Raw genomic sequence first — 27242 nt, 5'->3', positions numbered from 1 at the left:
GACTCCATAATCTACTTTACAAAAACTGTTTAATAAGTGCATGCATGTCTGATACAGTCTGTACTATTCCAAAAATTTACTGCTGTAAACACTTTTATTTTACTTGGTTTCTCTGATTATGTGTCTTGTCTGGCATTCAGAAGTTTCAAAAAAGACTTAACCAAATGATCAAAAAATAGCTGATACAATCGAAGGAAAAAAAAAAATTCAGCTCATCTCTTATATACTCATGATTCCAGCAAGAGAATTTATTCTTAATATAAAATAACCATACTTTTCTGAAAGACTTTGTTCCAATCTAGAAACCAAAGAAAGGAGAAAACAAAACAAAAACAAATGCTAGTTTCAGCACTTTGCAGATATTGTCACAATCTTAAAATAAATCAGTCACTAATTACAGTATAAAAAGCATCACGCTCATAATCCAGTTACCAGAAAAGGGGACCGAGAGAACTAGCTTCTTCATGTCAGTTTCCTCATACTGAGCCAGAAGGGGGGGGGGGGTATACTTTGGCAACCTGTGCTATCAAAACACATAGTGGGTACAAAGAAACCTCTCTTGAAATCTTTATATTTGGCCCTCATGATGAAGGGAATGAAATGTACCCATGTCAGAATCATCAACACAGTTTATGAAGAAAAATATTTTTCCTGTGCATACATCTGTCAGTCACTGGTGCGAGTTTTTTTTGTTTTTGTTTTTAAGTACTGCATCAGTTGTTGTACTCAGCCGCTGTTGTTGCATAGCTCTCTTGTGGTGAACCGGACAAGATGGCAGGTGGGTGGGGATGGGCGGGACTATCAGAGAAGGACATGATGGAAGGTGGAGGTGGAGGGGTTGCCATGGTGATGAGGATAGCGCATGCTAGGTCTCCTCTGTGCTGCACTCCGGTGGAGGAGACTTGACGGAAAGATGGGAATATGGGAGGAGAGGAGGAGTGCAGTACTACCTGTTGCTGTTCGACATGGCATACTGAGCCTGCTTCTGCTGGAGGAGCTCTGTGATGGCCAGCAGCTTTTTCAACACATGCTGCAAAGGGGAAGGAGGAATCAGATCAATCTTCTGAAACAGGATGGTATAAATCGTTGTGTGTATGCTTAGCTGTGACATCATCGGTCCCTGACCTGCTGTGCTCCCCTCTCGTTGCTCAGCGTCCGGAGCTCGTCTGAGTGTGTGGCACAGACCTCATGCAGCGCAGCCAGGTCGCGGGACAGGTCCGTCCTAAAGTGCTCGGTGGCTTCAGGGAGGTCAGGGACATTCTAGAAACACAGACACATGATTTTTCTAAGCTTGTTAAACAGAGTCAGCAGTCGGGATCTGCAACTAGCAATTATTATCATTATGTACTGTATCAATCAGCTGATTATGTTCTTGATTAATCATTTTGTTTACAAAATATGATAAAATAGTCAAAAATAATGTCCCCCATAATTTCCCAGAGGCCAGCACAACATATTTAAATCACTTGCTTCATGTGACCAACAGTCTAAAACCAAAGATATTGAACCTACTCTCTAATGACAAAGAAAAGCATCAAATTCCCACTTTTAAGAAGATGAAACCACAGAATGTTTGGAATTTTTTCTTGAAAAAATACTGAAACAATCAATTATCAAAATAGTAAGAATTCATTTCCTGTCAGGCATTTAATAATCTTTTCAGCTCTAAACAAACTGATCAAAAATCAACAAATGTGACTCACCCCTAACTCATCCAGAAACATGATCATCCTATGTTTGTTGTTTTTGATGAAAGGGTTCACACCCTCCATGTATGGTTCCTGTTTGAGAATAGAAGGACAGCTGTGAAATATCAAAAATACTCAAAGTGCTTCGCAGACATGTCCACTAAAAATCAAATACTTCTACTGAATACTACTGTTTCCATACGGGAATTCATACCTTGGCACCAAATTCAACCAAGTTGGCCAGGTTTTGGACAGACTTGGCCACCAGTGTGAGGGTCCTGCCTGCTGTTGAAGATGGAGGGTCTGCGAGAAGAGATTGCAGTGCAAAGCACACATTGTAACATGCCATGTGGCAAACAGGAAGGTTGTGTGTGTGTGCTTTTTCAATGGATGCTCACCAGCAATGATGTTGAACATTCTGGGGTTGAGAATGGCAGGACAGATCAGTCTTAGAAAGACAAAGCCACTGTGAAAAATGGATAAGGTTGAAATAGACAGCATAAGAAAAAACAATATATCACATGCTAAAATTAAAAAGATGGTAAATGCAGGACAAAGATATGCGGACTGCTTTTAAACTCTCGAAAGAAAAGTATTGAGTCCCACATTGTTCACGGGTGTTAGTTTACCTTACGACTCTCGTCCGCATGGTGGTGTTGGTGGGCCATTTCTGCTGCACAGATTTCTGCAGACAGCCATAGATGAACCTCAGTGTCCTGCACGGGTCATCATAGAAAGACAATAATGGATTATTTGACTCGCTTGGACTTAGTACTTAAAACAGAAATGCAAATATTAACTCAAATGATTTAATGACAAAATTGGACAACAAAGCTGTGTGTGGGTGTATATATATGCTTACGGTGGTAGGATCTCAGCAGCCATGAAGATCTTCTCCACCAGCTCAGACAGGATGTTGAGGAGATGAGCCAGGTTCAGGTTGACATCCTCATTCTTTTCCAGTTTGGAAGGGTTCAACTTAAAACAAGGATGGATGGAGAGAGACGGGAGGGCAGACAAACAGATGAAGATGGATTCATTCCAATTTACAGCGAATGGTTGTGATCCATGATAAGAAACATTTCCTTTCGGTCATTCATTATTCTACAGCGACAGCAACTGAAGCAAAGATCAGGTTCACATGTTACATGTAATGTTGATAACGTACACAATAAATATTGTGTATTGCGTAAATATGGATTAGCCATTGGTAAATGCATTTATGATATTTGTCATATTCAACTTAAAGCAACAGAAGAGAAGCGAAGAAAAACAGAAAAACTGAAACACAATAACTTATACACTATGAGACATTCATCTCAGCGGGTGGATGAACACTATAAGAACCACATTTTAGATTATTCATTGTTGCAATAAGGCTCAAAGAGCAGCCTGGAGACCTCAGCCATGTTGATGCTGTGTCACAGTTTTATGTTTTTCTTTGCATTTACAAAGCAACCTTGTGAGCGAATGCACTCATATGACATAAATGCCATGTTCTTAACCTTGTACCACAGATAAGTGCAGGGGGACCTAGCTTAAGGACTTATAATGCCGTTGGTGTGGGAGGGGGAAAGCCTAAGTAGGTCTTTACCTCACAGGACTGTTTGCTCTCCATGATCTTGAGGATGGTGTCTTTGAGAGCGTGGTGGACAAAGGGTGTGGCTGTGGCCTTCATGTATTGCTCCATCAGAGTGCTGGCCAGTGTGGTCGCTCTGAACAATGTTGTGGCCTCATCTGGTAACAGTGCACAAGCAGAGGAGGTTATACAAATGTACGGGCACATGGCTGTACATATTTCTGAGCTGAACAAATCAAACAATTAACTGAACCCTGCAAAACACGGCAGACTGAGGTGTTGCTATGCAGTAGGATTGTCAGTTATACCCCTTCATATTACTTAAGTGCTTTCTTATGTGTTTTTTACCTTCCATGTTAATCTCTCTGTCATTAAGTGTCCTGAGTAGGGGGGCTTCAGCCTTCTCGTGTCTGAAGATCCGCAGGAGGAGGCTTGCCAGTAATGTGCGGTCCTGACCACACACATGGGCCAGAGCATAGATGACATGGAACTCTTTCTGCAAGATCATCTGCAGTGGACACAACATGACATCATTGTCATTTTAAGTGAACAACAGAGCAGACAGCTGACAGACATTGCAATCAAAACCATTTTTCGGTGGATCAGACCTCTTTAAACTCGCTGTACTCCTCCTCGGGCATGATCTTCTCCATGGAATAACGGGCACGTACACGTAAGGAGCCTGGCTCGATGCCCTTCAGAGGCACGTGGGAGCTGAGAGGGAACCACTCATCAATCATCTGGCCCTTTTGCAGACGGTTCAGCTGGCAACGCATGAACACTTAGAGGGAGAGAGATTGAGGTGCGGAGGGAGACAGAAAGAAAAGGTGGGAGAGATGTGAGTTTTGAAATAAAACAAAAAGATAAGGTGAATGCAGAGACTTAGAGATTATATTTGTTTTAAAATTTACAGAAGTACTTACAGATGTCACTTTCTTTGCTCTTTTTTGTTTTGTTGCTCAGGCTGATTTCAAATCTGTTAATTTCACTTGACAAGTCACTGAAACAACAAATAAATACATTATTTAATTCTGTAAACAAGCAGAGAAAATGTTAATTCTAAGCAAGATAGGTAGCTGGGAATTTGAGAAGGATAAAATAGAGAGGGAGGAAGAACTGTGGAAGAATCCAGGGAGGAAAATAAGCAAGCAGATATGTGAGAGACTCACTCAAAGATGAACTCCTCAGTGAAGACAGGGTTCTGTCCCTCTCTAGGGTGCGTCTTAGCCACCTGGACACTGTTCAGGTAGATGTTACAGTAAGGGTTGGTGAAATACTTCACTGGCAGCTTGTGGGCCTCCTCCACATACAGCATTAGGCTGCTCACCTGACAGAAAATTAAGGATATAGCACACAAAACATGTGCAGGGATGGGTTTTAAATGCAAATTCAAGAATGTACTTAACTTAAACAATAACTGATGCGTCCCTTTGTGAATTCATCTAAAGATGTTCAAACCTAGCTCTTCTCAGAATTTTCAAAAGTAAGATACACATAGCCCTTAAAAATTTCGTTTTACCTTAAAAATGTTAAGTTACTCATTTGTTTAATATGCCCCCTATGTAAGATGTCAACTAAGAATAAGCCTTGAAACTACACGCCACATCTAAAATTAATGAAGTCAGATGGCCAGGCTTCAAAACAAAAATTTGAGGCAAGCCAAGTGTTGGAATGGTGTACTTATGCTGTAAGAAGATTGACTTGTCTTACTATTGCAGTGCTAAATGTGTGTCAAGCCAGCTGGGATAAAAGGTCTCTTAGTGCAAAAAAAAAATAAAAAAATACTTTTTGATAAATGTACTTAGCTGTTTCAGATACTGAACTTGATGAAGTCTATCTAATCATGTGACCATCTGTCACGGTTATGCTCAATTTTAATCAGTTCTGAACCTCAAATTTTGATTTTACAATTAGTCAAGAAGGGTGGTCTTACATCTGAGCGCTAAGTACCTTTTTACTGGCTTGTTGGATTTGACCATCTACTGTTTTACTTTGTCTACATGAACATCCACTGGTAGATGGTAGATGGTATATGTACCTGTCTAAGCCTCTTGTTGGAGGTGGGCTGAGTGGTTTTCCTCAGGTTACTGCAGAAAGTTTGAAGGCATTTCATCCAGTCCTGTAAACACAGAAAAATGGTCAGAGCATTTGTAAGATACAGTTGACACGGGCTCTGTCTCTGTAAGAATTTTCAACACTGTAAACTGTTCTCACTGTTTGTACTCATTCCTTTCATGATAGAAATAAAATGACTGGCTCTTCATCACATACAGAGGTCCTGATTACTTCTGTACCTAGCTACCCAGCGCTCCTCTGTATCTGACAAAGAACCAGTTAGAGCTGAAAACATGTTTTCCTCATATAAATAAGAGGAGCAGTTCACAGCTTTTGGGGTCTTTTCAGAGACAGAACATGCAGTTTTAGTTTTTAGGACACAGCATCTTGACAAAATACATATGCAGGTGCTTCTACCCTGTTTGATGAGACAGTTAACAGTGATAGGGAAGAGCTGACTCTCCTATTACCTGTGCCTGCTCTGGAGTCTCTCCCGCAAAGTAGAATATGTACTGTTCCTCACTAAAGTGCTGGACAACAATCTGGAAACAGTTTGGCCTGAAAAAGTATAACAGAAGAGGAGATTTTAAATTAGATTGTACCATATGATACTTCATTAAAATAATTTTCCTCCCTGTGGTGTCCACGCAACTGAACATTCAGAGCTGATTGGAAACACATCCTTCTGACACTACGTAATTAAAATAACAATATTTTGACATCTCACCTGCCAAACAGACTGTCATGCACACCATACACAGAGCACACACTTAGGTCGATCAGCCCTTTTGGTTTGGTGGCTCTCTTCTCACTCTCAAAGTAGATGAGCTGGGCGTCGTTACCTTCCAGGATAAAGTAAAGGTTCTTCCACCGTTTGCCTTTACCTGAAGGTGAGATGGACCAGGGAAAAGTTTATTGTAATGGTAGATCCTGACTGACCTGACCACAAGACAAGGCTGAGATGATATTATTCACGATATAACAAGGGGCTGCTGGAAGTTTTTATTAAAAATTTGTTTCAAGACAGACGTTACATATACCTTTGTTGAACAGGAGGTAGCCTTTCTTGACAATGTTCTTGTAGAAAGCGTCTTTTGTTTTCCGTCTTATAGTGTTATAAATTTCTCTCCCATCCACTGTGTCAGTAAGTACTTGTTCCTGGTGCTACAGTAAATACAGAAGCAAATCGAGCCATCACATACCCACAAAGGCAAAATCCATTCCATTCACTATCATTTCTTTTTTAAAATAAGTTCTATATCTGTTGCCCCAGAGAGATTCTAGAAAGTCTTGATTTTGAAGGAAAAAAACACAAAAATGTCGGATGCTATACATTTTCTTCAAAATATACATTTACAGTTCAGTAGCATTTGCTCCAGCTTTTCTTTTTTGTCTAAACTGGTAAATGCTGACAACAGTATTTGGATACTTTGCATGACAGTAAGGATATGAGCAATGTGAGCAATTAAGTCTTTTCAAACCTCTTTAATTGTCACATGTTATTCCATTAAGTCAAAACTATAGAATCAGACAGGCTCAATAATGCTCCTATACAACTGTATTTACCTGCACTGAAACTGGTTCTTTCAGGTTGTAGCCCTCAACAATCTGTTCCTTCTTGTAATGGTCGATGATGTCATCAACACTGCCACAGAGAGAGAGCAAACGAGATGCAGCATGTCAGTAACTGCAAGTCTAAATACACAACACATGCTGGCTACAACTTCAAAAATGCTACAAATTAGCATATCATTTTTTCCCCTTATGTTATTCTGTTGTATCAACTGCTGAAGGCAGGCACATTGCCACACATACCTGTTGTAGTACCTCCCTCCCATCATGTACTGATTGTTGGGGGTGGGGGAGATCTTAAACCTTTGGATGTTTTCATTGGTGCGAAAAAAGAGGGAGTAGTCCCCAGGTGTGTTGTCTGATGGCCGGACGAGAAAACTGCACACCTGGCCAACTATCAAATGAGAGGGAGCAAAATAATCGAGAGGGAGAGAAAAGTTTTAATGCATGCATATTGTGATAGGAACTATCTGGATTTTGATGTTCAGAACTTATTTCTGGCAAAGTATGATCCACAATAATTTCACAAGTGATTACTAACTCTGGCCTAATGAAAGGCAAAGAGGAATGGTACCTGTCATCAGCAGGTTGTAGGCCTCTTGCTTGGTGATTTTTCCGTGATACCAGCTGTAGAATATCCAACAAGAGCAACAGGAGGAAGAGTGACAGACCATTAAATTAGCTCAATCAACAAAATGCAGATGTTCAGTAGTGCCCACTACAACAACGCCATCTTCTCAATGCTGAAATCTTTAATAAATGACATCTCTGTTAGGGAAATTCATCAGAGTAAAATGACTATCCAGTGTTGGCAAAATTAATCACTACTGTATGCAAATATACCATATGTGCCCTTTCATGTTCGATGTAAAGTTCAAAGGCGCTAAAAGAAAAAAGATTACCATAATTTAATTTATAACTTCTTCTTACAGAAGGCCCTGGGAATTGGGCATGCTCATGTTTGTTTTTGTTTTTTTTAAAAGGTAGAGTCATTAAGTCAAACTTGAAGATATGCCAACGGTGAAGGACATGATAAGTTAGGGAGACAATAATGACTCATGATATACACTGTGCTGTCATACTATTCTGCTTGTTAAAGTAAATATAAAAACATAATTTATATCTTGAGGACAAAGCCAACTACGTTGATGAGGCTGACTAAAAGAATGATATGTTTTATACAAGTTTAAATGAAGTAATCAAGTAATAAGTTGCTGTATCATAGAGAATTGTAAATGATTCAGATGCATTTTTACGAATGTGAACTACATCCCGCTTTGAAATTTTCTCACTGTTCAGACACTGGACACTAAAAAAAGTGAGTTAAGTGATAACTTACACTTTTCCCTCATGTGGATCCTCCTCCCGTCCCTTAAGAAATATAAAAAACAGAAATCTGTCAAGAAACCAACTCTAATGAATGAATGACAGAATGAAAGAATTAGTTTTTCAGTTACCTATGGACTGTTATGCTGAGTATTCATGTATTATATCGCAACACTTACTGATATAATAGGATATATTGTAGTTACCTCACAATGGGTTCTTTTTATCCACAATACAGCGAGTTTACAGATGCCACTATCAATTTTGTCTTAATCCCATATAGTTTTCTTTCACGTCTTGATAAACACAAATTGATGTATGCTTCCGATCTTGTGCTGTACTTACCACCTCCTCCACCAGATCCTCCACAATTAGGCCCTGCTCCTCTGTGCGAACGTTGGTCACCCACATCCAGCCATCATCCAGTTCATTGTGAACAATAAACATGTCCCCTTTTAGGAAGCTGAAGATACATTGAGTCAAAATGGACATTAAAAGAGGAAACATTGTGCAAATTGTTTGAAAAAGGCAAAAATAAGGAAATGTGTAAAACGCTCTGTAAACTCTGCTAAACTTAGGTACCACCTCTCTCTATGTTGCACTGTTATCTTGATGATTTGAAGGAAATTTGGGATCAGTAGATCTATATCATTCTATAAATTTTCCAACTGAAGAAATTGTCAAGTGTCTGTCAATTTATTTAATGTCGATTGTAATACCAAAACATTACCAGCAGGTGTCCCCTCTGAATCATAACATGAGGTAAATACTGTATGTCTACTCAGCTAAACCTATGGCTCGCTAGTAGACTCAGGGTTGAGGTTGACTTCAAACAGATGTTTATCAGAATCAGGAAATCAGAGATAGCTCGGATCATCAGTAAGTGTGCCTACTGCAGCATATTAACAGGGACAAGACTGTTTTTCATTAACAAGTCAGATGATGTGCTTTCCGGGCTGTGAAGGGAAGAGCAGGCCTATGACATGCCAAAAAAATAAATAAATAAAAATCACGGGGAAACTAGGCAGCTATTTCAGAGCCATACAGTTAAATACTACATTTTTAAGCCTGGGAAATCATCAGTGCTTGTCTGTGTCTCAAAGATTATGAAACATGTTTATGAGAAGGACCGTGACTGGTTGGATATGAAAATGTTCTACTACATGTATAAGACAAGAAAAGTGTCTTTGGCACAGATACACACACATACTCACCTGATCTCATCAGTATCTGGCACTTTGGTGTATGGAAGTATGGCCCTGACTCTCCTCCTGTCTTCCACAGGCTGTGGAAACATGCAAAAATATCCTTCTTAGCCTTAACCTTCCAAAACCACGTTGATGTTAAATCCCCCCTTTATTTCACAAAATCAAGTATTCTACTACAACTCCCTCAGGGAGATATCACACACGGCTCAAAAAGGTAATGAGCATTAGCTTGAGCTTTGCCTTAAACAGTTCTGAATACTGCCTGAAGGAAAAGGGAAAACGTGAAAAATACTCCCTTGTACACTGAGCAAGTGGCTGAATAAAGGAATCAAGGCTCAGTTCAACTTAGCTTATCTTTCAACCCTCAAACATTTTGTCAGGTTTAAGTATTTAACTGGACAACATTTCAGGAGATTAGGTTTAATTTTATGTACTTTACTGTTGATTGTCACACCTATGGCATGCTTTTGGCATATTTAAAAATGTTTGAAATCTGTTTCGATAGGTATCTGGGGACAGTTCTTTCCCATCACATTAAGACAAGTTGCATTAAGATGCTACTATCAAGCTATAAGGATTTCTATTTTTAGAAAAGCAAAACCGCAGTACTGACACGCCATAACCCAGTCAAACCAACGAAAAACCAAAAGAAGAAATGCACATCGGCGCATTTGCTGTCGCAGTTGCTCCTGTTCCTTTTCTTATTTTTTAACTTTTTAGCTTTCTTCTTTTGTCATACCTTTTTAAATATTTACTAGTAACTTATTTAAGATGTACCCTTTCTAAACATGCTGGCAGAGAGAGATCTGGTCTGGTTTTTACCATGAAATTACTTCTTCAGCTACTTTGTTTGAATGCTATCATTCAGCAATGCTAACATTGTGCAGCAAGTCCATGGTCGTACTCTTTATACCGGGGACCAACTGATCAGAGACTCATGGAAAGGAGTGTGTCTCCCTTCTATCATCACGTTCAACATGAGATGCCATTTAATTTTTTCTGATTCTGATTTATTTTCAGAAACAACAAAGACGAGGGAAAAAAGAAAACATCAAGTAAGGTCATGTCACGCAGGCAACGGAAAGAGTTCAGAATATGACTACATGCTCCCAGCCATGGAGCCAGTCTCACCTCTGGGGGCGCCACTGGCGATAGCAGTTTCTCTCCTTTTAGCAAGCATGACACATAGCTGTAGTAACCAATCAGGTCTGACAGAGAAGAGAACCGCCGGCCACCAATGTAATAGTCCCCGCACATGGCAATTATCCTGTTGAAAGAAAAACACTGTGCAGTGAAGGCAACAGAAAATGTTCAACTTTTATTCCTTCGACAGTGAAATTTATCTGGACTGTGTCAACATTGTTTTTATCAGTGCGCCTACACTACAGACGAAATATAGCAGATGAAATATAGCTCATATAAGCTATGACAAAATTAGACTATAAATATTTGTACCACAATCCTTCAGAACAGTAAATATCTCTCTAGAGAGGATTTCAGACAATGAGAGACAGATAGTTGGATTCAACAGGGAAGCCTCTATCATGACCATGTTATTTAAATTTGTGATTCAGATAAAATAAAAACTGAAAATCACCACATTGAATGATTACAATGGTATGGGCAAGCACTGCTCTGAACCATATCCCATTGCAAAGCTACTAATCCTAATTCTCTGCTCAACAGCTGAGCAGAGGGTTGATAAGAAACACACAATGCTATTACTCATTTGCTGAGTGCACAAACTAAGGACATCAGTCTTTTGAAGTGTAAGTGTCACGCATTTAACCTTATGTTCATAATACCCTTGCAAAAGGCTTCTTCCTTCAAGCATCAATGACATCATGGGTCCACGCTAAACCAGCCTGAGTCAAAGAGATGGTGTCATTGTTACTCAATAAGAAAAATTCATTTCTGGAGAAGATGTCTGCAATCTCCCAGAGCACAAATGATTTGTTTTCTGAAGTATAAAATTTGGACTAGGAAGTCAAACATGAGCAGTAGAGTAGTAGGAGGAAATACTATAAAATGCACAGATTACAGTTTACTTAAAAGCTGCTTCAAAAAGAAAACAAGCTTTAGAAATAGAACCTAAACATCTGAGGGAAATATGCGTTTGTGCAATGAGGGGCAGCGTACTTGAGAAAAAGGAGGTGGCAGAGTACGACCAAAATCAGCAAAATGATCTGGATAGATATGCACTGACTTTCATCACACGCTCATCTAATGTGTTTAAGCACTTACAGTTAGTTGTAGTAGAAGTATATTGAGAGGGAGGACAGATTGTAATGCCTAATCTGTCTTGTTTTATTCACTGTAACATAAAATACCCCATGGTATTGCTACTAGACAAATGTGCCGTCCTTTTTCTTTTACTTCACGTCCACCCACTCACATTGCATGAAAGATAAGTCTTCTACGTCACACACGCAAATAGACCCACATAAGTCATGGGTTTCAGAAGACATCTAAGCCTGCAAGTTGATGTGCTATTTAAAAAACATTGTTCTCAAACATACTGTCTGTTTGAATTACTGCGACACAAATAGGCTGAAGCATTTTACAATAGTAAGACAGGCCACTGGAAACCACTTTTCCAACCTAAACATTCTGACTTCTGTATCAGCTCATCTCTGAAATAACCCTTTCATGTTTGTGGTTTGTCTGTCCTTTTGGTTACCATGTAATGAATAACTTCTTTAGTTCCCCTATCCGTATCTTCTAATTGAGGGTGGCATGCTGCCTGCTTATTGTAAAATGACATGTTATGTTCTATCAGAGAACAGACGTGAAACAGTTTGTGACACACCAAACCATTCTGATTATTCCATCCACAAAGCTCTCTAAGTTGTAGGCTACTAGTAATACCATGCTAGACAGGTTAGCCAAGTCTGTATAGCTTCCATAATTGGTATGGTGAACACAGATCAGACCTCAAGGACCCTCCCATTTTAGTTTCCCAGTAAATTATGGCATCAATGGATTAAAATAATTAATTGGAGAAAAAATTATTCAGCAATGTGTAGGCCAAGTCAGGTCTTTTCAGGATACACCTCTGAAAATAGCGAATTCAAATATGATAACACATGTGATGGGACCACCTGAACATGTTGATGCAAAAACATACTTCTCCCTGAGGCATTTAAGCAAGCTCTTGATGCAGTGTCAGAATGGACCTATCACTGAGATTAAGTTATTTCTGCTTGTTGCATGTAGTCTGTCATACCTGAAGTGGTTGACCACGCTGGTCATGCTGAGGAAAGATAGGACAAAGGAACCGGGCCGGCGGTCACTCTCCCTGATGAGGTAGCTGCCAGGGGTCCGGGCCTGGCGCAGCCGCTCCTCAGCAATGGTTCGGTCTAGCTTGCCATGGTACCACCTGAGTGAGACAGAAAAAGAGGAAGTAATTGGGGGGGGGGTGTTAGGCCACTATATATGTACACAAATGACATATTATTGTATAGCCATGATATGGTGAATTTTTTTTGTGTCAAGTCAAACTATATTAAGATATAATTGAAAGGAACTGTGTTAGAAAAGTTATAAGCCTATTAAGCAGGGAAGTTCACATTTCTGTTGAGTAGTAAATGCAACATAAATTCAACTGTTTGATTGATTGAATTAATGTACTGCTGGTCTGAAAATGTTAAAATAATAAAAATATTATTACAATACTCTGTATGTTATGTCTCTTAAAAGTTTAATTTCTCAAAATAAAAATAAGAGACCACTTACAACTAATACAAGAATTGTGGCAATACAACCAACAACCTCCAGAGGTAAACATAATTCAAGAAAGATGTGATTTATTGCTTTGAAAGGCTTACAAACTCTGGAAACATGCAAGTATGGTGTGTTAATGAATCAGAAAAATTGAGCCTAACGCATAATACTTTGACGAGAATAACTTAACCCTTAGAAGACACTCAAACATCCTTGTAAGGATACAGAACACTGAATTCTTTTGAGTTTGTCACGGTCCAGTTTTAAAAAACAATCAGAAATAAAAATTGTATACGATTGCAATCACAAATCATAATATTCCAAAATCACAAAACTTGAATCATGATGGAGACTTAATATACGTCAAACAAGCACCGTTATCAGTTTACCGGTGTCATGAACTTAAATTTCCACTTTTACCTTGGGAGCTTCTTTTCAGTTTCAGATCAGTTCTGAACTTGTTAAAGGGAGTAAGTAAACAAGTAAATCTATGTAATGTAATGTCTGTTAATTACTGAAAAAATGATGATAACAAAATCAATATCAGACATGAAGCTTTATTAAATGTTACTACCTACTTTCTTGAGAGAAAAACCTAGACAGAATGAGCAGGTTGTGTACAAATGGAGAGGGGAAGGCACCTAAAAGCTTAAATCCAGAATCTTTTATTTTTGAGTTTCCAGCACACCATTAAAGTCTTGCCTCCTGAATTAAACAGAAGCCTTGAGAACAAAATTGGTTAAAATTTCAGCAAGTGAGGCAGAACTTGACAGGGCACTGCCAGCTGGGGTAAAAAATTAACACGCTTTTCCAAATTTAGGCCAATGGTGCCTCTCAGAATGGAGGGCAGTGACTGGAAAAACATCCAGCATTGAGAAGATGAATGGAGTCCTGCAGTAGAGCCCTTTTCACAGGAGACCTAAAGGGCTCCCATCTGGTTCAGGCGAGTAGAGGATTCTACTTGTAAAGAAAACAGGATCAAGTCTGCTATCACAGAGAAAGGTGGAGAAGGCTTGTTGAAGAGGAGAGGGAGAGTTAAGTGTCCGTGAGGGGGCTTTTGGGGGGATTTGGGTGATTACAGAATTGAAGAGGGTGATGGAGAGCAGTTTGAGAGTTAGGCCAAGCAGCCCTTAAGGGGCTGGTAAAGCTGAGGGAAGTATTACTGAAGGGGAATAGCACAGAGGGAATGATAAATGACTGTTAAAAGAAGAGCAGCAGAGAGCAGAGCTGGGCACACCATCCTACGAGCCAAACTAGCTAGGTTCCGGTTATTACAGCATAATAGGATTTAAGTAGTTAATGCCCCCACCAACACATACACACACCACCCATTATACCCTGTATATAATGACATTAAATGCCACATAGAAGACATTCAGGATACGAACGCCTACTGCAACTAATCCTGAACCAGGCCGGGAAAGACCCTGGGTCTTAGAACTAAATTACCTAAACCACAACATCTACAAAAGCAAAATTTGGTCAAACTAGCCAAAACACAACACGAAGAGCACTGCAAGGGCCCGGTACTGTTTCCATGGCTTTAAGCTATTCTTAACAGCTAAACAGTCGGAGCAGCCATTGTCAGGCCTGCAACAGAGAAACAAGCAAGGCACGACAGGGCATGGATTACGATTGACGGGAAGATGCCGTTTGTAACACCAGCCTCTCCCCTCTGTCATTCTCTGTCTGCTCTCTTTACAAACTAGAAAGCCCACTTCAGATGTACTAGAACCAATTTTTAGAAGACCGTGTGGTATACTGGACAGACGCATCCAAGTCCTTAGATCACCATTAGATATTCATAGGGAAAAAACTCATGAAAACAAATACCAACACTTTTCCAGACATTCATCTAAGCAGCTATCCATACACACCTGTACACATACTCCAAAAAGGTGTCAACTGGAGTTGGCTCACATTCATTACAAATCAATCAAATAGAGGTGAATAAATAAGTAAATCAATGATTTTCACTTTCAGATTCATCATAGCCCAGTGTACACTACACAGGCATTTATCGGAGTTTATGTTCCTAGCTGTACATGAACTTGAGCTAACAGTGTTGACTTCAATAGGAAGTGAGATGCAGTCAGGCAGGCAGCATTGTGGTGCTTCATACTGAACTCTGGGAGCCTGTGTTGGCATGCTCCAAACTTACAGAGCAAACAGTGTCAAAGTTATTTCTATATGAAAACAGTCATGTGGCCCATCAACAACCAGCAGCACCTACTAACTACATGTTGTTATGGCTGTGTGGGAATGTCATAATAAACAAAGCTGAAAATATTAATCGCAATTTTTTTTTTAATTTCATATTCCTATTTTGTGGAGATTTTTCTTTTCAATTCTGCAGAAGTAAAAGAAAGTGTTGTACAATAGTGACATATGCCTTTTACCATAAAACAAAGAGCTACCCACCACACAATCTAACCAAGACACACCAAGTCTAACATCTGTGTGTTGACTTTAGTAGATTAAGGTTTGAAGTGCAAGACTGGAAGGAAAATTATAAAACAGAGGTGTAAAATTTCTAAGACTACTGTTTTTGTATCCCCTTTGTCACTGTATCACCCTTGGCATTTCTATTTTTGGATTCGTACACTGTAAGCTGTTATTTCTTCTCTTCCCACCCACCTAACCCATATGTCTAAGAACAGTTATAAAAAAGAGCGGTAATAAACGTTAAGAAATTAAAAAACCACCACTACCATTATTCTACAAAGCCAAGCAGAGCACTAGTAATCAGTCTCAATATACTAAGCAAGCCTAAACCCATGGATCACCTCCAAACAATTATTTTTTTCATAACCAAAAAGTAAGTTCTTGCTTTAAACAAGAAGTAATAAAACAAGGGTTGAAGGTGGTGGTGACATTAAAAAGAATTATTCATAGCCTTTGGCTAAGATTAGAAAACATGAACAAGTAAACTAGAACAAAACCTTTATTATTATACTTCATCACACATAAGCTAAATATGTAAAAGGTTCCTAAGAGAAGGTCATTAAATAGACCTCATTACCAACCCATAATTATACCAATGACTTCAAATAAAACTAGAGGAAAATCCAATCAAACCGCTGTTAATTTTATTGGTGTTTTTAGCATCAGCTCCTAGAGGTTTTTTAATTTTATCATCTTTATTTCCTGGTTGAAATTCTCAGTTCAAAATTGTTTCATCATAGACATGACTTATCATATTCTCCGAATGTTGCCGTTAATGTATGACTGACAGGTAATTAATCAACTAGGTACACTTGGTAGAATGGAGACTGAACACTCTCCATTTGGATTGATATTTCCACCAACTTTTCCTAAGTGGGGATGAAAAAGGACATGTGTTTGCATTATGCATTTAAGCCAAGATTCAATACAAAACAGTGCTTTGGATTTTAGGCTCGTTGGCATCACTTAATTACCAAATCCCACTCCTGGTTTATGCCTCAAATATACAAAGAGTGAAATGCATACACTATGTTATGTTATTCATTGGGTTGCTGAGTCAAGCAGGTGCATAAAGTGCATAAACCAGTCTTGTTTCTAAGGTGCATTTTAATCCAGGATTGATTATCCCCATTCAACTCAAATTTTCTATGGGTTACATGTTGGGCTAGGCTGCTTTGCTGTATTTTCGGTTAAGGTTGCTGTTAATCGCACTAAAACAAACAGTTTATGGCTGTGGTATTCCTGACTTACTACATGGATGTGAACTATGATTTATGTGTTGCCATAGCAACCATGGCCATGTGGATTTGTTGTTGTACAGTGCCTTGAGGTCATTTGCGCTATTTTCGTAGCCTCGCTGATTTGATTTACTGTACATCTAAAAGAAACTGCCCTACCATCTGGATGTCTGGAGCCTCAGGAGAAAAGTCAGAATTAACTGGTCTTTTAACAAGTATATGATATTTTGCGAAAGTTTAAATGCTTTGCAATGTACACCAAAAGTTTCTATAGATTTAGAAAAAATAACTATTTAGATCAAGTTTCTTGTAGCTTTGTGTATGAGCTATTATATTCTTATTATATTACACTGCAGATAATGACACAGGATGTGATTGGGTAAACCAGAGCAATAGGGTGCTATAATAAACAGATTATGAGAATAAGCCATGATAGTGGTGATGGGATACAGTTCTATTATCAGCTTGAGGAATGCCCCGTCATGTCAGTACATGAACAACGAGAAGCACAGTGACGTCTTGGTTCTCTCCTCTACTGACGTTCAACTCAGGATGAGACATTAACCTCTCTGCATACAGTTCCCTCACGGTCAACTAAAACAGGCAAACTAATACAAACCATTATAAATTGACGGTCCATTGATTATAGTGCATTGTGTTGTGGCAACTCACATGCATAGCAAATGACTATGCTCTCTACACTAACTGAGTCACAACCACCTGTTACTGGCACCACACCATTATATTTTTCAAACTGCTAAGGTGCATGAGCAGGAGGAGTCACCAAAGTGTCATCCTTCACCACCCAAATGTCCACATCCTGACACGGAGACATGAATATCTATATATTTATAGCTTTTTTTTTTTTTTTTTTTTTTAAACCTGCAATTCTTTGGTGAGGTTGTTTTATTTTAGAAATTAAATGGAACACAGCATAAAGATAAATTGTGCATTCATTAAATTAAACTTGTCATTTAATTAAATGGGCAACTGCTGTTGCAATCAGATGTTTTTATATGGCAATATAAATAAACTCAAGGCTAAAAAGCATACGCTGCTCGCACTGTTTGGGTCAATAATGTGCACTCAACTTATGATTAGGGTATTTAACACAGCAGTTGAAAACAGCCATACCAGCACAAGCATGTAGTATACTTCCGGCAGGAGGAATTTGGCAATTACCTATAAATGGATAAAGAAAATGACTGATAATAACATCAATAGACTGCTTTGAGTTTAAAAAAAACAAACAAACAAAAACAAAAAACCTCGTCTATATCCTGTAGGGAAAATAAAGGATACTTTAATTCTCTGGGGTGATGTGTGTCATCCCAAGGTGGAATTATTGCTAAAATAGCACATATGTTGAAACTGTGACAAGCTACTATTTGAAAAGGACACCGAGTCTTCAGAAAAATTTTGTGCTCAAAATGAGGACACCGCATACTCTACTGACCTAAATCATTCAAGCATAACTATTTTTAAAAAGTAATGAAACCCAAACTATGTCTGGTAGGTCTTAACCATCTAATAAGCCTCAGTTACGGATTGCTGAGACAGTTGCACATTATCCATTTTTTAAAATACTGTAATTTGCTGATGTTAAAATTAGGTTTTAATTACAATTTCAGGCAGGCAAAGATTCTACAAATTGTACTTTGTGCTTTAATGTTACCAGATCCTATAGAAACCTGACAAACCGCTTGCTGTGACTTGAGTGAGTTGGACCTTGTGTCTCTGTCAGTCAGTCTGTCTCTCATTAAGCTCTTTTGTCAGCTCTCTCTCTCCAGCTTATATCTCTCTTCTTCATCTTTTTGTGTCTTGATGGATGTGGCTCTGCTCAAACATCTCCACAGACATACTGTCAGTCCTCATCAGTATCACAAAGTAATGAAACATTGCATTACTGTGCATTAGCAATGCACCTAAGTGGGGCTGCCAACTTTCTATAGGGAGTACTGAGTACAACATTGTTTTCTACACACAAATTTAATGCCCAGTTTACAGCCCACTAACATACTTAAATAGAAGCAATGTCCTCCATTAGGTGTCTTGACATCACATATTACCATGTAGTTACACATGTAATATGACATTTCCCTATTTCTACATTTAACGTCTCTGACCTATTTCGCCGGACAAAATTGGCACATTATATCATTATTTTTTTGACTATCCAGTAAATACTTTTCCAAGCAAAACAGCAAGGATATAAAAAGTTTATAACGAATTTCCTTACATATTCTAACTGAAATGTCAGATTATCACAATTGACTAAAAGATCTCACACAGAAGAAAGTCCCCTGCATAATAGAAAATAAATAAACTGCAGAAATACAGACATATGTGATTTACCTTTTTAAAAAAAAAACTAAATTTGGATTCCTAAAACAAAAAATAGCTGATTAGCTGGAGTTGTCCGTGGTTTACACCAGCCCATTGTTGGGGAGGCGAGGTATGAGTTGCAGGGTGATCAATGCCCCACTTACGCCGAGTTTGCCCTCTGCTGCATCTCCCTCCGGTCTCCCGTGGTGTCACAAGGTGCACCCAATCCACTGATACTGCTGCTGGCCAGACAAAAACTGTGTACACCGATGTGGAAAGCAGAGCAAAGGCAGCTCTAAATCCGTACAATTCATGATGATGTGACCTTGCTGCTGCCCTGGTACAGTCATCTCTCATCAATAGGGTCAACTAGCAACATCCACTGAAGTAAGATGAACAGGGGGAAACGGAGATGCAAACGGTTAGCCCACATGCATGTAGTTGCTTTAACTCATTTGAAGAAAATTAGATGATCATATCTGGCTCTGTTATCCTGTTCTGAAGAATTACACAAGTTGATCTTTCAGAGACTGACGCAGACTGTATCCCCGTAGTCTTTACTCCCACTTCATCCTCCTCTGACTTTCTCCTTCTCTTACTCTGTGCTCTCTCTCTCATAAAGCCATGCATCATGAGCATGCTGCCTATTGGTTTTTGAAGTCCTGGGACAGCAAAGGTAGGGAGTGGCCTTTTCTGCACACACATGAACATTTATGTGCTACCCATGAAAGCTCAGATACACAGACATGCATTAGTGGAAGCAAACCACACAACCTTGTGACCTGCACTGGCCTTAGAGAGTATATATTATCCTGGCTTCAACTATGCCTCAAGATTAAAACACATAATGACGTGAAGACTGTCCACTCTCAAAAAGTTAGACTGGTTTCAACACCACACCAAGCATTCTTTTAGTAAATGAACAAACACCTCAGCTTTTAATGTAAACTGTATGGGTTTATGCAATAACCACCTGGCCAAACAAGTATTATGCAAATTGTGATCCCTTAACCATTCACTTACATTTGCATGCTCAAATTTCCACAGTGGAGAGAAAGTAGGTGGAGAACTGTGGAAGACTGACAGCAGCTGTGAATTGGTTTTGTTTTGCTTTACACATGGTGGACTGCCACAGCTTGTTACCTTCAGTCAGGGTAGGAGAGTGACAGCACACTGGGGCAGACCTAAACCATCCATATAAATGGAGAGATCTTCTGCCTTGCTCAGCCTTGCTCAGTCTGAATGCTAACCAACCACCATCATTTTAATGCCCAGCCAGGCACGCAGAGACCAAAGCCGTACATATTTAACATGAATATTTAACACTGAACGATTACTTCCTGGTCAGCTCCAATCCAACCTATTTGTCACCAGGTCAAACAAGTCATCGGCATGGCTGCATTTTGTTAAAACAGTTGACCAAAAAGTTGAGTATAAACTTTGCTAACAGCAGTTTGCATATCACAACCAACATGGTATGTCATCTAAAAACAACAGGCTAACTTGTCTGCGTTAGGATGCTCCATCAACTTTTGTGTTTAACGCTTGAGCCTCTGAATGTGAACATATCAGAATTTACATATTTCAGTGTTTTATGCTGCAAATACTAGTTTTTTTTTGTTTATTTATCATTCATTTAGGCTAATAAGGCTACCATGTAGAGTGCACTCACTGCACTTGGCCGTTTTATTTCATCTAGAGATAACGTGCAGATTTTTTTTCCCCCGCAAACAATAGATTGGTTGAAGAGTAGGCACAATTTCAGTCAACCAAGATTTTCTTTGATTGAATACAGCCCTATATTATACTCGTTGCGTAAGATGACATGTCTGTAGTTCTATGGTACTTAAGCCCAACCAGGCACTGTAACACTGTCTATACAAAGTCCCCAACCTATCATTCAGCACACCTAACTAATGTGAGAAGTCAGGCTAATCAAAAATCCTGGGAATTGTCAAACACAACTGAAATCTTTCTGAGGATCCTGTTAATGCCACAATGAGTGGCTCAGAAGTCTTGAAAACAGGATGTATGAGAGAAAAGGCAGGGTAGTGTGGGTATTGGAAGGGCATGACAGGACATTGCATAACACATTGAAAATGCATGGAAACCATAGGCTTTCGCTTATCAATGCACAACACATATCTTACACTAACAAAAGTGGGACTAGTATTTCAATCAATGGGTCTAGTAAACCAACACTAAGCATGTGCATCCTTTGCGAAAAGGTGCAAACACAGTCTAACATAAGCTACAATGGTCTATATAGCTTTCCAGCAAGGAATATTGCAGTAATTTCAAAAAAGGGGACAACAGGAACTTAGAGGCTTAATACTCATTGTTGGGCTCACAAGTCATCAAAACTGTGTAATGACTGATCCAGTCCCATTAATAAAAGCCTGCTTTGTTATAAAAGTGCTGTAACATTATGGCTAGTGGGAACAGCCTCCATCAGGGAATAACCTAGTTAAGCGATGTGACACGATCCCTGTGCCATTTCAGAATTCCATTGTCTCTGCCACTCTACACAAAGGGCAATTAGGTAGTGTGGGTGCAAAATTAACACTGCAGTTACAAGGATGTTTCCACAGCCAACTGCTAAATGTGGTAAACTCATTCACACAGCCACTGATCTTAAAATCCAACTTTCCTTTCCCCTTTTTATCCTTCCTCTTACCACCACCTCCTCAAGGAAACCCTTTATGACTTAAAATCCTCTCTAATCTTCGTGGAAACTCAAAATCAACTACTAATTTCCCAACACTGTTTGTTTAAACTCAGGCATTGGGCCAGAGACATTTAAAGGCGGCAGGAACGCGCACTGTGAGGGCCACCTGATATCTTTGCTCTTGCCTCTTCGTTAAGTTATCATCAGCGTGAAATTCACATCGCAGTGCTATAGCCATTGTTTATGAATGGCACACCGGTGTACAGAGGTGTGAATGAATGTGACTGCCGATTGTCTCACTCTCGCAGACATTTTCACTCTACTGCACTCTGCAAATGTGCCTAGTTTAGCTTTCACAATCACTGTGCAACACACTCTGGGACCACTTTCAATAGTGCGGAAGTTTTCCGCCATCACTCTTCCAATATGCACTTTGCAGGCTGCTAACATAACTCAAAGGAATAAAGGATCAGTCTTGGAGCCCGGTTACAGAAGGCATACACAGCTAGCTACACAGCTGAGGGGGCAGGGTGAGATTCAGAATCACTCAGGGCACTGTGGGTTGCCAGCTGTGAATGTAACACTCATTGCTGCCAATGGTTGCTTTGCCACTGGGAAAATGCTATTACAAGCAAAGTGAAAAAACAGTCAAAAAACAAATGTATGCATGTCCTGTATTAGACATACACTGGATGTTCACATAAATAGCGTGACACAAGATGAGTTGATTTTATACAATAAAATATGGCAGTTAGGTTCACTATATCGCCAGCAGGCCAAGACTTCACCTATGTCGATGACTGTGATCCATTTTGCCTCAATCCCTGTATTAGATTAGACATCATCTACAGGACAGCACCAATGGATGCGACAGCAACCTCGCAGAGGGCCCACAGCAGCACTGTATCACAGTGGATCAGTGACACATTCTGAAGGAGTGACATACCCTTGCTTTAAATGGGTCATCATTAAAAGGCAACGGCAGCACCTTATAACTTGTCTGTTCTTGAGAGTCATCCACTGCCAGACAAGAAGATGAATGAAGGCTGTGTACCTAACTCCTAGCAGAGCCTGTGTCTTGCTTTGCTTATATTGCCAATGACAGGTGTTGTCACAGTGAGCACACAAATATACAGTACATACATTCAGCATTTGACCTCAACCCAGATGTTAACTGGGTACATTTATCTGATAATTGTAAACTATTCAATTAAAAAAAAAATTCAGTATCCTCCTACATATCTACATTGTGTATTCGGTGTAGTCTTCAAGTTCAATATCCATAAATGCCATAAGGGTAGGTCTCATTTTGGTAAACATTGTCATACACTTCGCAACACTATTGGGAAATTGCAGGATAGTAATAACCAAACACTTAAAAGAAATGCGGTCCAGCTTTCCGGTGCATTCATTACCACTGCAAGCAATTCACCAAAACCACAAACCAAATTCAGGGGATTGTAGCTTGTGTTGTGTATGTGCCTTGCACAGCTTGGTCGAATAAAGCATCACAGAGTAGGCCCGAGAGAAGGAGCGAGTTGATTCATTTGATTCTCACCAGTGTGTGAAAGTATGTGTGTTAGTGAATGTGGTAGATACACATTTGACTACAAGTTATTTGTTGTGAAACAAGCAAGACCAAAGAAAATCAATGCCATTCATGCACAAGTGACAACTGTTCCACTGCCTCACTGGCAACCCCACAAGCTGATGAACAGGAACGCAAGTGCAAACCCATGAAGTCCATGTTCCCTTGGCAAAACATCTACTTCCACAGTAGTACTACATGTAAGAGCTTAGATTCCGATGCAGTTAATTCCATTTAAGGTTGTTCATTACCAGTATATGCAAGACTGGTGAAATGCTGGCCTTCCCCTTCCCCTGTAATCTGACAGGGAGATATAGGGTGGCTCCTAAAATAAGAGCTGAATCCACACTCCAGGCCCAGTCACTTCCATATCTCACAGTATGAGAGCTAGAAATGACAAAGCTCAGCAGTTCGCTATTGAGACTGTAACAAATGGGAGGGCTGTATTTAAGTTATTACAACACCAGCACACGCATGGGTTTGGACATGTGCTTGTGTGCATGCCTGATAAATTAGTTAAAAAGCCTATATTTATAGATGCAATTCTAAAATACAATGCTAAGGGTGCATTTTCCTTGCTTCAATCAAAAAAGATATACAAATACCCTCTTTCAGGCTTGTTTCACTTTTATCACAAAACTTTTATCACAAATATTATATTTCTATCACAAAATGTCCATTAAGTAAAAGGGCTGTAAATTGCCTTTAAGTATGAAATTGTACAGCAAAGCAGACCCATTAGATTTTTCCTCGAACCCGTTTCTATTCCCCATCTTGCATGATAGAGCACAATCCTTCACTGAAAATAATTAGGCTACTATTGCAGTGACGTAGGAACAGGTGTTTTATGGGGCTGCAGAGTGAACAAATCACATGTCAGCTATAAAAGAACTGATTAACCTTAATATAGATTACAGACGTAAAGGGTTAACGGCTGATCAATGAATCGAAATTAATCATTTGGTTAATTACGAATATACAGTATTAACAAAGTCAGCAGGGCAGTATTTGTGCATCCCATAAATATCAGGCCTATCCATAAAGGTGTTTCCCAGCGCCTTGACTCAAGCTGAACTCCATACAGTTGTGAGCAATTCTGCCAAAAGCCCATGTTGCAGGCATGACACAAATGGTTTCTGTTACCACAGGAAAGGCACAGATAAGATGTTGCTAACCTAGAAGACATGCACTGACCTCACCCAGACTAAAGTAACCATTTGTCATCCGCAACTCTTCATTGAACCAGATCACTTTACTTACTTCCTCTTACTATTCCTTCATGGCAAAACTGACCAGCTGAATTTTTCCCATATGAAACTGATCAGCCGATTTCCTTATGGTGAAAAAACTGCAAAATTACCCCCTACTAGGTGAATATACTCATATTCTTGAAGAAAAACCAATAAAACTTGATGAGCATGCGAGAGCCCATTCAATTTTTTGTACATGATATAGGTATTTTTATGCTGCAGCTTTTTGGAGATACAAAACTGAATGAGGGTTGTATCTTGTTTATTCCCCTCTAATTTATGTAATCCAAAAAAAAAATCTTACAAGTTATGTGTAATTATTATATTGAGTCTTTTTAGGCTTATTTTGTTTTATGGCGTGATTTTGCGTAGTCATTGTTGTTCAAATAAAGTACTTGTTTTTATTATTTACATACTTACTAATTACTTGGTTTGTGCTATGAAAGTAGCACAAAACAAGTACTTAGTGTCAATTGTTTAAATACAGCTTTCCTAGTAGATTAAGATGTACCTGAGTACATTCACTACACTTTTTATATTTGATCAGTTCAATAATGTGATAAACAGTCAATTAAAAGAAATGGCATCCATACTCTATAAACGCATCACTTTTCATTTTAAGGTTCACAATATTAATTGTAAAAATATGAAACAAACATTTATACTGTCCTGCTGCTAGCTCCATTTTGAACATGAGTTTAGCAGTTTGATCCAGCATCAATTGGACTTTATTTCAACTGTTTAAACAAAGACTCAGTGTATTATAAAAATGCAAAATCTGCTACCAGTTCAACTTAATCTGAGTAACTGTGGTTTACCAGTTTGCAAATGTCAAAAAGATACATACTAGATACAGATTGTTAAAATTAGATTATATCTTGGCAACAACCTTTCCGATTATTAGGTTATAAAAATCCACAGTACACGGAGCAGTGACTGTGGGCTGTAGATCATAACTGATGGTAGCTCCAATTGAACCTGCACTAGTCAACATGTATGACAGCAGGAAGGAAGTGAACTCAAAAGAAAGTACAGGTTTCTTGAGAGTGTCTATTTCTAGGAGTCAATTAACAAACGTAATATTTACTGGTGGTATACTCACTGGTTCGTGGGAGGTGCAGAGAGGGGGAACACCACCTCTTCTTCCTCGTATTCCGGTCCATCCTGCATATCGCTTTCATCCATAGTGCCGCCGAGCCCCCCAAAGCCTGGAGGAGGAGGTGGTGGTGGTGGCAGTGGGGGGAAGACAGTGGGCCCATCCGGGCCGGTTGATGTGGGTGAAATCCGACTAGCTGGACCCTCCAAAGTGGGAGAGCAGCACATGCCGCCCACGGTCCCTGAGCTTGTTCCTTGGAAAACTGAATGTCCACCTCCTGCTCCGCCACTCCCTATTGTGGACAGCACTGGTCCGGTCATATCCCCACTAGACATGGGATAGATCATGCTCATGTCGGGAAGTGAGTCCGGCGATGTGTTTGAATGTTGGCGGAGGGTTGGTGTGGGTCCTTGTCCCAAATCAGTGACTCGCACTCTGCTCGACTTGGGATAGTAGGGGAAAGGGGCCGTCTCCGGGCCTCCTCCGCCTGCCACCCCTGTCCCTGTCGTGACCGAGCCCGTATCCTCACTGCTGACCTCCGCAGCCATCATAGTAGGAAAATACGTAGAGGGGAAAAAGTCCAGAAGGGAACCTGCCCTTCCCCTCCTTTCTTACAATACTCCTTCAGTGTTTGGGCTCCAGGGAAACAACACCGAAAGTTTATCAAATTCGCGTTTAGCTAGCCAGCTAACGTTAGCCGACAAGCTAAGTTAGCTTACTTAGCTGCACTAACGGGCGTTAGCTTTACCTCGCATTCGCTCGCTGCAAGATAGCCACGCTAACGCTAGCGGGATGGCTAGCAGCTTTGAGACACTTGATGAGTTCTTGCTTGCTATGTCTTCATTGTTTCCTGAGTTTAAAGTTCACGCAGAAACGCTATCTGGAAACGAACATTTAAAACGTTTCAAATAGATTATCAATTCACCAATATTTCCTGTTTTTCGTTCGGGCTTCACCCTCGGCACCAGACAGACCACTTGTCGGGGAGTGTTGTTTTATTGTCACTGTTGTGTGTAATCCCCGTCCTTTTTTCCAGTGTTGTTGTTTTTCTTTCCTTCTGAGTTTCCAGCCGTCTCAAGTACAATCTACACACGACCCAGCCTTATTGCCGAAATCCCCGGAGAGGTAAATTCTTCTGTGCTAACTACCATGTCGTAAACCAAAGTAAATTTTTCTTGCGTATACAAGCTAAGTTCGCCTTTTTTTCTGGGTTTCAGAGCTGGTGGCTTGCCCGCTGCTGCGCTGCTCTTTCTCCCCTCCCTCTCCCACTCCTCTCCAGTCACCGAGCAGACACAGCCAAGTGAACACAGAGCGGCACAGCACCGGTTCAATCCATGACATCTTCAATCAGTACTCTGAGAAATGGGATGTGTATCCTAATTGACTTTAAAATAGATCAAATATGATAGTGTTCCCATTGCTTAAAATACATTGTCCTTGTTATTTTTTCAGAGGGTCAGAGAGTAGGTACAACCGTAGAA

The 27242-nt window shown here is 39.7% G+C and overlaps 1 protein-coding gene across 1 annotated transcript; it reads right to left on the bottom strand.

Annotated features, from left to right (window-relative positions):
- Positions 1 to 227: 227 nt before the first annotated feature.
- rasa1a (RAS p21 protein activator (GTPase activating protein) 1a) lies at positions 228 to 27055 on the bottom strand. Its single transcript, XM_040154974.1, has 25 exons — positions 25768 to 27055; positions 12655 to 12807; positions 10560 to 10695; positions 9435 to 9505; positions 8566 to 8683; positions 8234 to 8265; positions 7469 to 7521; positions 7138 to 7288; positions 6889 to 6967; positions 6363 to 6486; positions 6050 to 6206; positions 5793 to 5880; positions 5306 to 5386; positions 4437 to 4594; positions 4191 to 4267; positions 3876 to 4048; positions 3616 to 3775; positions 3283 to 3425; positions 2551 to 2666; positions 2318 to 2404; positions 2087 to 2154; positions 1903 to 1991; positions 1704 to 1781; positions 1126 to 1260; positions 228 to 1030 (listed from the first exon to the last, which is right to left on the bottom strand). The coding sequence occupies exons 1-25, from the start codon at positions 26310 to 26312 to the stop codon at positions 947 to 949; spliced, it is 3156 nt and encodes a 1051-aa protein (XP_040010908.1). The 5' UTR covers positions 26313 to 27055; the 3' UTR covers positions 228 to 946.
- Between the last annotated feature and the right edge of the window lie 187 nt (positions 27056 to 27242).

Source organism: Xiphias gladius, chromosome 19 (assembly GCF_016859285.1).
Source record: "Xiphias gladius isolate SHS-SW01 ecotype Sanya breed wild chromosome 19, ASM1685928v1, whole genome shotgun sequence".
Taxonomy (NCBI): Eukaryota; Metazoa; Chordata; class Actinopteri; order Istiophoriformes; family Xiphiidae; genus Xiphias; species Xiphias gladius.
This window is presented reverse-complemented; position numbering and strand designations above follow the sequence as displayed.

What these genes read in the sequence shown, in the direction of transcription:
- rasa1a (XM_040154974.1), bottom strand. Translation starts at nt 26,312, where the DNA reads ATGATGGCTGCGGAGGTCAGCAGTGAGGATACGGGCTCGGTCACGACA. An exon ending in CTACCTCCTGTTCAACAAAG is followed by an intron (nt 6,207 to 6,362) that starts GTATATGTAACG and finishes TCTCACCTTCAG; the next exon opens with GTAAAGGCAAACGGTGGAAG. An exon ending in CAGAGAGATTAACATGGAAG is followed by an intron (nt 3,426 to 3,615) that starts GTAAAAAACACA and finishes CACTGTTACCAG; the next exon opens with ATGAGGCCACAACATTGTTC.